A 12,496-nucleotide genomic window follows, 5' to 3' on the forward strand; every position below is an offset into this window, starting at 1 on the left:
AAAAGGCCAGTGTGTTACAGCAGCTTGGGGATGCTGGCTCTTGACCATACCACTGCTGAGTGCTTATTTTCCCAGTAGCCCATAACTATGTCTAATTGTTTGATAATATGCTCTCAGGTTTCCAAATTTTTCCTTTCTACCTCATTTACTTTAGCACAGCAATACTTTGGAAAACTAATACCAATCATTCTCCCACACTTGTCAACCTACTGAAACTGTAGTGCAACAAGCAGGGATTCTAAGCTGGTAAACTAAATTTGTTCTGTTGTCAGTATTAAGTGTCTTGCCTTGACCTTGAATAGTAACAATGGCTCATAGAGAATACTGAGAATAATGATGAAGAAGCCCGATGCATTTGTAGCACTGGAAGGTTACACCTCTTGACTATATGCAGCTTAGTATGTCATTAATGCCACTGGAGTCTTTCTGCCTTCCCAAAGCACATTATTTTTTTTTTCTTTTTCTTTCTTTCTCTCTCTCTCTTACTTTCTCAATACCAGTACATCATCAGACAGGGTGATATTTTTATAGAAGTTACTGACAGTTTTTACATCATGTGTTACATTTTTCACATTTTGGCTACTATTAAGATGCAAGGTCAGTATGTAGCATAAGGAGTCTTTAGACATCTCATTGTTTTGACTTTACAAGGACGTTCCTGATCTTAGCTTGTCATTTTCTGTTTCTTCCTGGAGGACAAAATCATTAATACGCAGTGTTCTTGAATTACCAGTATAACTGAAATAATATGCTGGGAATCATTCCATTAACCTTCCCCTAAGGTATTGTGGGTAAAATTTACCATCAGAATAACAAATAAAATAAACTTACCATTTTGTTGGGAAGATAGCACTATTACCTACGAATACCATGGCCAGCAGTACAATCCAAAACCCACTGCCATCAAGTCGATTCCAACTCATGGTGACCCTGTAGGACAGAGTAGAACTGCCCCATAGAGTTTCTAAGGAGCGCCTGGCAGATTTGAACTGCCAACCCCTTAGTTAACAGCTGTAGCACTTAACCACTACACTACCAGTGCCTCCAGCAGTACAACAGAGAATATAATGTAGTCCTTCACTCCCTGGTGCCAACTATAATTATAGTAAGAGGAGAATGTTACTAAAAGTTAAGAATGTTAACTTTTATGTTTTTATGGGAATGTAAGATCTTGACACAGTTTTAAAGGAAAAGGATCATTTAGGTTGGCAGAAGGGAGAAGAAAGGTATAGAGAATGGTTAACAATGAAAGGATACATTCAGGATGAATGTGGTTTGTTTGTGGGGCCATAAGGTATCCTGTCTATCTTCCTACAATGGAGGACATCTCTTAGAAATAAGTAATATATAGCAGAATTGGTAAAGTGGAAGATTATGGAAGCCTTCAAAGTCAGACAGTTTTAATTGGAGACTTTTAATAAGGGAGTAATGTTTCAGAGGCCTAGAAATACTTTTTAATAATAGCTTTGGTCTTTTTTGAATAAAATAATAAGGAATTTGCATATATTACATAATAGCTTTTGATTGCACTTGTAATGAAGAGTAAGTATTTTACCATCTGTCTATATCAATATGTTTGGCACATTTTTTCAGAGTGGCATACCATGTAATAGCAGTTCTAATTGTTCCTTATCTGTAATTCCTTGTACTACACCCTGAAGGGCCAAGGAAGCCCTCATTATCGCATAACTCTCAGAAGAACTGTTTTATTCACAATTTCCCTCCACCTGGCTACCAGTTCATAGATAATCATTTTCATTTTTTCGTGCCTTTCTGTCTCAGAGTGTCCCACTGTGTAGTCCTCTGTTGGCTTTCAACAAGCTGTTAGCATTTAATCATGAATGATAATATATTGTATCATATTTTTTCAGCAATCTAACTTGTTCTTAAAAGTCTTTTAGGTAAATATTTAATTAAAGTCTTCCTATAATCCTTTTTTATAATCCTTGATCCCTTGGAGAAAAAAAGTTGTCAGAAACCATGCATTAAGAGATATGGCTATCAGCAGGCCCTCTCCTACACACCCCCACTTTCTTTTTGTTTGGTAGCTGATGTTTGAATTACCTTTTTGGTCTACATATAATGATTGCATTTCAGGAAATACAGAGCATAAATCTCCCATGCTTAATATTATGTTGAACCCTTTAGTAATCAACAAGTAAAAGCACTGTTTAAAAATATTGAACATATTTGATCTTTACTTCTGTTTTTTATAGGAGGAACTCTCTGGAATGAAAAATAGAATACAAGTAGTTGTGCTTGAAAATGACAGGCTCCAGCAAGAGCTGAAATCTCAAAGAGGAGAAGAGACGATGAGAGAACAAACACTTCTGGATGCATCTGTGAGGATTTTTTTTTTTTTTCTTCTGGCGTCTTTTTTTTTTTTTTAATTTAAAATTTTTAAATTGTGCTTTAGATGAAGGTTTACAGGACAAACTCGCTTCTCATTAAACAGTTGGTATACATATTGTTTTATGACATTGTTTAACAACCCCATGACATATCAACACTCTCCCTTCTTCACCTTAAGCTCCCTATTAACAGTTTTCCTGTCCCCTCCTGCCTTGCCCCTGGGCTGGTGTGCCCCTTTAGTCTCGTTTCTTTTTATGGACCTGTTCAATCAAAAGTGAGCTAAAAGGGGCCATATTCTTAGGGTTTCTCAAGTCTCTGTCAGGCCAGCAAGTCTGGTATTTCTTTTTTAGTTAGAATTTTGTTCTAAATTTTTTCCCCAGCTCTGTCCAGGACCCTCTATTGTGATCCTTGTCAGAGCAGTCAGTGGTGGTAGCTGGGCACCATCTAGTTGTACTGGGCTCGGTCTGGTGGAGGCCGTGGTAGATGTGGTCCCTTAATTCTTGGACTAATATTTGCCTCGTGTCTTTAGTTTTCTGCATTCTCTCTTGCTCCCGAAGGGGTGAGACCAGTGGAATATCTTAGATGGCTGCTCACAGGCTTTTAAGACCCCAGGTGCTAGTCACCAAAGTAGAATGTAGACCATTTTCTTTATAAACTATGTTATGCCAGTTGAGCTAGATGTTCCCTGAGACCATGGTGTGAGCATTTTTTAAAGCCATAAATTTTATTTCCATTTGCTTAATTGGGAAAAAAATTCAAACCTAAAATTTACCTAAAAAAAAAATCATACACAGGAGTGTACAGTGCTGCTGGGAGAGAGAGATTTGAAGTCCTAAGAAAAGAGGGTACCTTGCTCCAATTACATTTGTCTTTCTTCTTCTCACCCCAGACATTCCCTCCTGTCCTTTCTTCTAGCATCTCAACCGCTAGAAGTTTGGCAGTACTATGCCAGGATTTGCTTGAGGCCTCAAAAATTAAAATTCACTGTGGTGGAATGAATCCTGAAATAAAATGATTTGTTAGTGGCTAATATCTACTCCAGTTTCCTCTCTGAACATACCATTTATGTTTTTTCCATATGGAAACAACAGGTTTGAAAGCAGGAAGTGTGTTATAGAGGAAGGACTTTGAGGCCTTGTGTTAAATCCAGAAGCTGCTCAAAACCTTAGCTTAGATTTCTGTTATATTTCTCTAAATTCCCCTTGAGCACTGAAATCCTGTAAGTCTGATTAGCAGCAGGGTGCCACAGAAAGAACATTGGCCTGAGGGTCAGAGGATCAAAATAGTAGTCTTAGCATTGTCCCTAACAAGCTGATTTTTAGCAAGTAATCGTGGAGGGCTTTCCATGGCTTAACCTCTTGTCTCCTCAGTTTCTTTATTAGTAGTTTGAGAAGACTGACCTACATTAGGAGTTCTTAGATTTTAGTATGAATAACAATTATTTGGGGTAATTGTGGACAGTGTAGATTTCTTTTATCCCCTAAAAGTCTGATTGAGCAGATTTGGGTTGGGTCCTAGAAAAATGAACTTTTTAACAAGTTCCCCATTTGATTTTGAGGAACAGTAGACTAGATGATCTCCAATTCTGTGACACAAGATTCTTGTGGTGATATTTAAATAGCACGCCAACTTATTATCTGTTTATGTTCTTTTTTATGTCTTATCAGAGATGCTTCTGTCTTAAAAGTTTTTCACTCTTTTGCTATAAAAACCAGACCAAGCCTGTTGCCATCCAGTCGATTCTGACTCACAGGACAGAGTAGAACTGCCCCATGGATTTCCAAGGAGCAGTCGGCGAATTTGAACTGCTGACCTTTTGGTTAGCAGGCAAGCTCTTAACCTCTGCGCCACCAGGGCTCCAGCTCTTTTGCTGTAGGAGGCAGTTAATCACAGCTTGTTTTGTTTTTTGAGACAAATTAATTCAAGTTACCATGGGGGAAGCTTTAATGCTTGTCTGTTGCAGCTTTGCAATGGACTTCGGTAGTTTTGACTTAGTCGTCATTATGCCTTAATGCTTTACCTAGACTTCCTATAATTTTTATTTTTGAAGTGTTTTTTTAACCTGATAGCTGAATCGACTCGATGGCACTGGGTTTTTTTTTTTTTTTTTTGGGAGCTAATATTTCATTTGTAATCCTTGAGTTCTGTGTGTTTTAGAATTTGCCATTTAGAAGAAGCTGATCCTCTTAACTCTGAATAATAAAGTGGGCTGATTAGTGTTTCAGTTTAGCTTTCCGCAGTTACATTTTAGTTTGTAATCAGTTCTTTTCTTTTCACCATAAAGGTTTATTTCTGAAGGTTTACGTAATTATTAATATTAATGGTTAAAAATTCAATCTTAGTTGCTTATTATTTTTGTGTCAATTTGAGGATGGCATAAACCAAAACCCATTGCGTAGATTCGGACTCATAGTGACCCTATAGGACAGAGTCGAACTGCCCCACAGGGTTTCAGGGGAGTGGCTGGTGGATTCAAACCACTGACCTTTTGGTTAGCAGCTTGAGCTCTTGGGCACTGCGCCACCAGGGCTCCTGAAGATGATATAGCCATATAGAAAATACTTAGAAGTAGCTCATTTTAAAGTTTATTCTTTTGTTTTTCTTCCAGTGATATAGTCACTTAGCAAGCATTGACTCAGTTATTCATAGTCTTCAATATTTATACAAGGCAAAGAAATGGAAGAAGGGGAAGTGAGATGAGAAAGGAAATTAGACAAGTGAATCAGAGGGCAAGAGAAGTGAGTAATGTAAAAGGGGAAGGAAATGAGGGTAAAAGCACATAGGCCTTTCCTTCACATGAACAAAGGAAACTGCAGTCATAATTACAGACGGGACAAGGTCTTAGAGAGTTTTTTTTTAGTGTTCACACGAGCTAAAATGCAATGCAAATAGTTAAATGATTGTTGTAGATATATTGTGTCACCTTGGTATCTGTTTTAAATTTTTTTAATTAAAAATTTTAAAAAATTTGGTGAAAGTATACACAGCCAAGGATATGCTATTTCAACGAATTCTACATGTACAATTCTGGGACCGTGATCATACTCTTCAGGTTGTGCTACCATCCTCGCTGTCCTTTTCCAAATTATTGTACTGTCATTATCTTAAACTCATCGCCCCCAAGCTTCCCGTCCAACCTTGTGAGGCCATTGTTAATTTGATCTCACATAAATAATTCTTTGAAAGATCACAATGCTCAAAGCAGAAGTACTTTACTAATTAAGGTAAGCTATTTTTTTATTTTTTGGTTCAAAGAAGACATCGAGATAGTTTTGGTATAAAGATTATCTCAGGGTAATAGTTTCGGGAATTCATCCAGCCTCAGTGGTTCCAGAAAGTCTGGATTCTATTGACAATTTTAAATTCTGTTCCTTTTTTTTTTTTTTAAACCCCTTTTGATCAGGATTCTTGTATAGAACTTGATACCTGCTTTGATGTTAGTTTTCTGGGTCACTTTGTTGTTACAGAATTGTCATTTTTTACTTGTGTAAGTGAATTTAAGCATATCAGCAGTGCATACATGGTGCTGTACCATGGAGTTTAACTTAAATAAAACTTTTTAGAATATCTTAGATATAAACAGATCAAGAGATGTTCTTTTTCTTTTTTTGATCCTCGTTAATGAGTCAGTTATAATATTGATATTAAATCTTGCCAAAGCAATTAGCTGATTTGAATATAAATTGAGTGTTTCATAATGCCTTCTTTTGCAAAATGATTTAAACAGTTAATATTTAAAATTATTTAATATTACTAATAATAATTAACATTTACTGATGATAATTATTAGTGGTTATAATGTGCCAGGCACTGTATCAGGCACTTTATTTACATTATCTCTTTTTGGCTTCACAGTAGCCACAGAAGGCCAATGTTATCTCTATTTCAGATGAGTAAATTAAGGTACACAGAAGTTAAGTAACCTGAGTAACTGGCATAATGTCACAAAGCTAGAAAATGGCAAAGCAAGGAAGGATTCAAGTCCAAGAATGCCTGACTCCTCAAATCCATCCTCCTAGCTTCTAAGGCTGTCCGTTCTGCATAAATTAGGAATAACTCGTTGATATTGAATCAAACCATCTTTATTTGCCAGGAAATACAAGTGTCCCACCAGCAGAGAACAGAAAAAAGCCTCTTTGTTGCCTCTCAGTTTAGCCTTGGACTTGGATAGGTCTCTACATGACTTTTAGCTTTTTGCCTCGTTTATGACTTAGAAGTTGTAGAAGTGAGCAGATTATGTTTAAAAATATAAAACCGTTAGAAGTATGTTATAATTCATTTCTATCTTCATTTTTTTTAAATCATTTTTCCTTCTTATAAAATTTCTCTTCGTGGAGGGCTTTTCTCAAAAAAAAAAAAAATACATTATTAGAAATTTTGGCATGTGTACTCATTCAAGGAACTAAGGTTTTTTTTCTACATAGAAAGTTTCTGAACCATTTCTTCCATGTCTTTTCTCATTCCCTTCCACTACCAATCCTCCTCTCAATTAAAAAGTCAGAGGCTTTCAGTGATCTTCAGGGATATAAGCATAATTAGATTTTTTTATCTTGGTCAAGTACCAGTCAAGTTTTCTAAATTATCTGTGACAGAACAAAAATTTCAATTAGACTATGACTTTTTCCAAAGACTGACAAAGGTTTTATATCATGTCAGCAATCTGTAGTCTATATGCTTTCTCCAGTTTCACCATAGGAAATTAGTATCTCACTCTCTCATTGTTCTCAAAGGCAAATATGAATGCCATCAAATCTTGAGAGATTTGCCCTTGCCTCCAGAATCAAGTACAAGCTCATTAGCGTGGCATGCTGCACTGTCAAGACCATTACCAGAAGCTTCTGCTTCATCTTCTGACACTCCTCGCCTTGTACTTTAGCCTCTGGTAATGTTGAATTGCCTAAGGGTTCCCTGAAGGCAACGTTACACCTCTGCGACTTTGCTCAGGAGGTTCCCTTTCGTGGAATGCCCTTCGCATCTAGTTGACTCTTATTCATCCTTCAAGATACCACACAGGAGTCAAACTTCTCCAGAAAACTATCCTTGAATCTCCAGTTGTTGTTAGTGTCCTTCTTCTGTTCTGGCATAGTCCCTCATGCACACCTCTGGCAGAACACTTACCTTATTAATTAAAATCATTTGCTTAAGTGTTTGTTTCCCTCCTTAAACAGTAAACTTTTCAGGGCTAAGATTGGTCCTGCTCATTTTTGCCTCTCAAGCTCTTAGCACAGTGTCTGAACATATTAGGTGATACACAAATATTTGCACTAAACTGAACTTCTGGAAGAATATAGAATAGAATCTCAGAACACTGTTTTCACTGAGTACAGTTTACCACATCCTAGCATGAGTGATGCTACCATATGTTCTGTGTACTAGGGGACCTGTCCTCCTTTATGAATATTACCATATCCTTTGGGGCTTAACAACAGTTCAATAATTATTTGTTTAATTAAATGAATGTATTTTAGTCATTGTTGCATCCATAAAGTACCCAGATCTCTGGACTGCTGATTTGATTGGACGTTGAAAGGGTGCCAGAGGTTGCAAACTGACAGTGGGTGTACCATATTCAGCTCGAAGACGTGTTGTGTTTGTTTGACAAACTTTGAGCCAATATTTAACAGTGTTGCAAATGAAGATCCAGATTTCTGGCTTATCTAAAAAAAAAATCAAAAGGTAATATAAGTTTGTGTTCCCCACATGGCAGTACTTGACTGAAACTGAGTATTGGCTGCTTCCTTTGGATGGGACATGTTTCTATGGTTCACTGTGGTCACCATGGTTCACTGTGGTCACCACCACTCCTTGTTGAATCCTTGAAACTCAGGTTGCGTATCCTTTCTGTTTATCACAACACATGTACGGTTTTTCTTATTTAACATAAATATTTTTTTTTCTAGAAAGGAAGACTAGCATAGTAGTTTAGGGCATGGCCTTTGGAGCCAGATTGTCAGGGCTCAAATCCTATCTCTGCTATTTATTAGTCACTTTCTCCCTCTGTGACCCTTAGCAAGTTACTCTGCATGACTCAGTTTCCTCATCTATAAAATGGAAATTAGAATAGAGCCTCCTCATAGGGTTGTTGAAATGATTAAATGAGTTATTATATGTAAAGCACATGAAACTGTGCCTGGAACATAGTAAATACTATGTGTGTTAACAATTGTTGTTGTTATTTCTGCCTCTCTGAAATGTGGGAAAATGAAAGACAAATCAAGAGAGGGCTTTCAAGAATGCATGTCTTCAGAAGAGTAAGGAATAATTCTGCTTGTTGAATATACTGGCATCCAGCCTTCTTTGCTCATTTACATTATTGCATGTACCTGTCGGCCTTTGAGCTGTAACACCTTATGAAGAATATGGCCCTAATAGCCCAAAACTATAAAATGGTTCCTGAGTTGTGGCGTAGAAGCATATGCTCTCCTTTTCCTTTCCTCGTAAATAAAAATCAGCGTTCCATTTGTAAAGCGTGTGTGTTTATCTTAAGTTGAATGGCAGCTGCAATTACTGGCACGCTTTATTTTAGGGGAACATGCAGAATTCTTGGATTACAACAGGTGAAGATGCTGGGGTGGATGAAGCTGCCAAGAGACCATTGTCCCAGTGCAACGCGGATCCGGTCAAAGCTGCATCTGCTGCTGAGGCTGAAAGATGGAAAGTAGAACTGGTGAGGATTTCGTCGCTTCCCTCTTCTGCATCGCTTTCGGTTCACTGCTTGGGTGTTATGTATTTAAGGCTTTGATTGCTAATCTAGGTATGGATACTAACAGTTTGTGGAAAATTATATTTTCGTTCCCAAATTGAAGAATCGTCTGAAAACTACTATTTAATAAATATGAGAAGAAATGGTTATATTTTGAAAAATAAGGCAGAATGATAATTTATATAAAAAGCATAACTGTCGAGTTTCTAAGTTGTCTTCGCTATCTTAATTTCTGTATAGTAAGAAAAGTCAGTGGGAAGCTAGGCTATCACCAGGCTTTTTAATCAGAGGAAGGGAGGCTGGTTTTAAGATTCAAATATTTCCTGACAGCCTCATGAGAATATACTTGGCAGATACTCTTAATATTTGTGTTGAGGGCTCAACTGTTTTTAAGGATACAAATTCAGGAAAGAGCCAAACTCTTTTCTCAGAGACAATAAAATACAACACTATAGATTGTGGGGAGAATTTAAATTATAAGTGCACACAGCACTAAAGTAAGTATTCACTAAAATGTTGCCTGTAAAAAAAAAAAAAAAATTGCCATCAAGTCAATTCCAACTCATAACGACCCTACAGGACACAGTAGAACTGCACCACAGGGTTTCCAAGGCCGTAATCTTTACAGAAGCAGACTGCCACACCTTTCTCCCTAGGAGCAGTTGGAGGGTTCTAACAGCAGACCCTTTGGTTAACATTCCAACGCTTAACCACTGAGTCACCAGGGCTCCATTCTTTAAAGATTATAACCCGTTGCCGCCACCCAGTCAATTCCGACTCATACAGACCCTAGAGGACAAAGTAGCACTGCCCCATAGAGTTTCCAAGGCTATAAATCTTTACTGAAGCAGACTGCCACATCTTGCTCCCATATAGCAGCTGCTGGGTTTGAACCTGACCTTTCAGTTAGCCACCCAGTGCTTAACCATTGTGCCACCGGAGCACCTTAGAATAAATAAAGAGTATTATTAATTTTCTTATGAGATCAAATCACTTGTTAGGATTCTATTCCTCTACTCTCATTAGACTTTTTGTTGTTGACGTGTGAAACATTGAATATACGAGAGATTCATGTTAGCCTATATAGCTAGCAGAACAATTTTTTATTAAAAAAAAAAAAAAACTACACTAAAACCTTAGGTGTCTGGTCTTATTATGTTAATAATTAATTAACAGGTCTATTATTCCTCCTGACTTTTGTCTGTTTGTTGTTATTTAATTATGCCACCTCTATTCAATACCTACTATATGCCAGCACTATCTTGGGAGTTACCAACCAAGGAAAGTGCATTTTCTCTCCCCTGTAAACTCACAAGCATGTAGGGGAAAAAGACTCAAGATAAGTGGCAGCACAGCAAAAAGTGCTAATATAGGTACTGACAAGGAGTCCTGGCCACACTTAGGCAGGAGAGCTTAGGAAGGGATGAGGGAAGAAGAAAAAAGGGACTCAATCCAGGAGGGGAAATTGCTTGGTCTTAATTCTGTTTTAAGACCAAAGGATACTTTTAAATCCTTTGATCTGTGTAACAAACCTTTTTTTTTTTTCTTGCTAACTGGAAGTCTGGCTTGTGTTAAATTTGACAGGTCAGAAAGATCAGCAACGATGAAAGAGCAAGAATGACACTGTAAATGGAATGCTTCCAGGGTAATTCAGAATGAATCATAGTTCAGGCTCTTATTATCATTTACAGGTGTTCCTACAGTTTCCTAAAGGCTCTCTTTGCCTTCCCTCTCTTCCCTATCTCAAACCCTAAGCCAAGCTTTATTTTACATTTTAGGGAAGAGTGCCTTCCTTTAAAAAAGCTAAAAGACTAAATTGTATCTTTTTTTCCACCAGAATAATCTATGGTCTGAAACCCAAACCAAACCCATTGCCGTTGGTTGAGTTGATTCCAACTCATAGTGACCCTGTAGGGGTTTTCCAGTCACTGCCCCTTCATTCCCTTAAAGCTAATCACTGTCCTACTTTCGATGGCACTGGGTTTTTATCCTACTTTATGAGAATTGCCCAAGCATACATCCCTAAACACTCTGCTTGAGTTCTGCCTGTTTGTTTGTTTTTAATTATATAAATGGAATCATATAGTATGCATTCTTTTTCGTCTGGCTACTTTTGTTCAACATCATTTTTGTGAGATTCATTCATATTGTTGCACGTGATAATCTTTTGTTCATTTTCTTTGGTGGGTCTGCTATATGAATATGCCACAATTATTTATTCATTCCACTGCTGTTTCCAGTTTGGGACTGCTGTGAATATCATATCTGTGAACATTCTTTATATTGGTGTGCATTGCATGTATTCATGTGGGATATGTACCTCACAGTGGAATTTTTGATCTTAGCATATATTTATGTTCAACTTCAATAGATAATGGCAAACTTTTCCAAGGTTGTTTTATGAGTTTACACTCCTACCAGCAGCATGTAAGTGATAACTATTGTTCCACATTTTTGCCAACACATGGTATTGTCAGTTTTTCTTGTAGGCTTGTAGTGCTATCTCGTTGTGGTTTTTATTTTGCATTTCCATGATTACTAGTGTGGGTGAATATCTTCTCATATTTATTGGTTATTTGATATCCTCTTTTGTGAGGTGCCTGTTCAAATTTCCTGTGTATTATTTTTATTGAATTATCTGACCTATTGATTTATGAGGGTTCTTTATATATTCTGAATACAAGCCCTTTGTTGTTTATATGTATTATAAATATATTTTCCCATTCTGTGACTTACCTTAGGACTCTCCTGGTAGCTTTACCTCCCTTCTTTTCCTTCCTTCCTTCCTACCCTTTCTCCCCATCTCTCTTTTTTTTCGATCAATAGAATTTCGACTCCACAGCAACTAACAACAGTATATATACCTCACTAACAACAACGTACCTCACTAGAGCAATTATATGTAATTGAAATTATTCTTTTGCCTTTCCATTCCTTCCTAAAATATAAGCTCCTTGGAGTTAGCAGAAACTCCATCTTAGATATCCCGTAAATATTTGCTGAATGAAAGGACAATTGGATATCAGCAGAGCCTTGTAGATAGTGTATCCATTTGGCCTGTCACTATGTGACTCGTAACTTTATCTTTTATCGTCCATCCAGCACATATTTATTGTATGTCACATATACAATAGGCACAATGGAGGATTCCAATGTATATGTAAAATTTGATCCTTGCCCTCATGGACCTTACAGGTTATAATTGAATTTTTCCTTTTAAGAGTAAAATACGATCAATGCAATTTTAAAAAACAAATTTTTTTCCAGTAATCATCATTTTTGCATCTTTGCAGGCATTCACCTAAGAAAAATTAAAAATTTTAAGGGGACTAGGAAAAGTGTCTCCTGAAAGGATGAATATTTTTTTTTCCTTCTTGGGTAAAAAGAGACAAAAATATTGAGTTTAATGTCAGTAATTAAAATTTGCTTGTAAAACACAGG

At 37.0% G+C, this 12,496-nt stretch overlaps 1 protein-coding gene across 7 annotated transcripts in view; it reads left to right on the forward strand.

Annotated features, from left to right (window-relative positions):
• SDCCAG8 (SHH signaling and ciliogenesis regulator SDCCAG8) overlaps positions 1–12,496 on the forward strand; it is a 242,379-nt gene that overhangs the window by 24,485 nt on the left and 205,398 nt on the right. For all 7 annotated transcript variants that reach the window (XM_064276762.1, XM_010591051.3, XM_023549319.2 and 4 more), the window contains 2 exons: positions 2,217–2,342; positions 8,879–9,019. In XM_064276762.1, coding sequence (XP_064132832.1) covers positions 2,217–2,342; positions 8,879–9,019 — 267 coding nt within the window. The remainder of the gene's footprint in view (positions 1–2,216; positions 2,343–8,878; positions 9,020–12,496) is intronic.

The sequence above is a fragment of the Loxodonta africana genome, chromosome 25 (genome assembly GCF_030014295.1).
Source record: "Loxodonta africana isolate mLoxAfr1 chromosome 25, mLoxAfr1.hap2, whole genome shotgun sequence".
NCBI classification, from domain to species: Eukaryota; Metazoa; Chordata; class Mammalia; order Proboscidea; family Elephantidae; genus Loxodonta; species Loxodonta africana.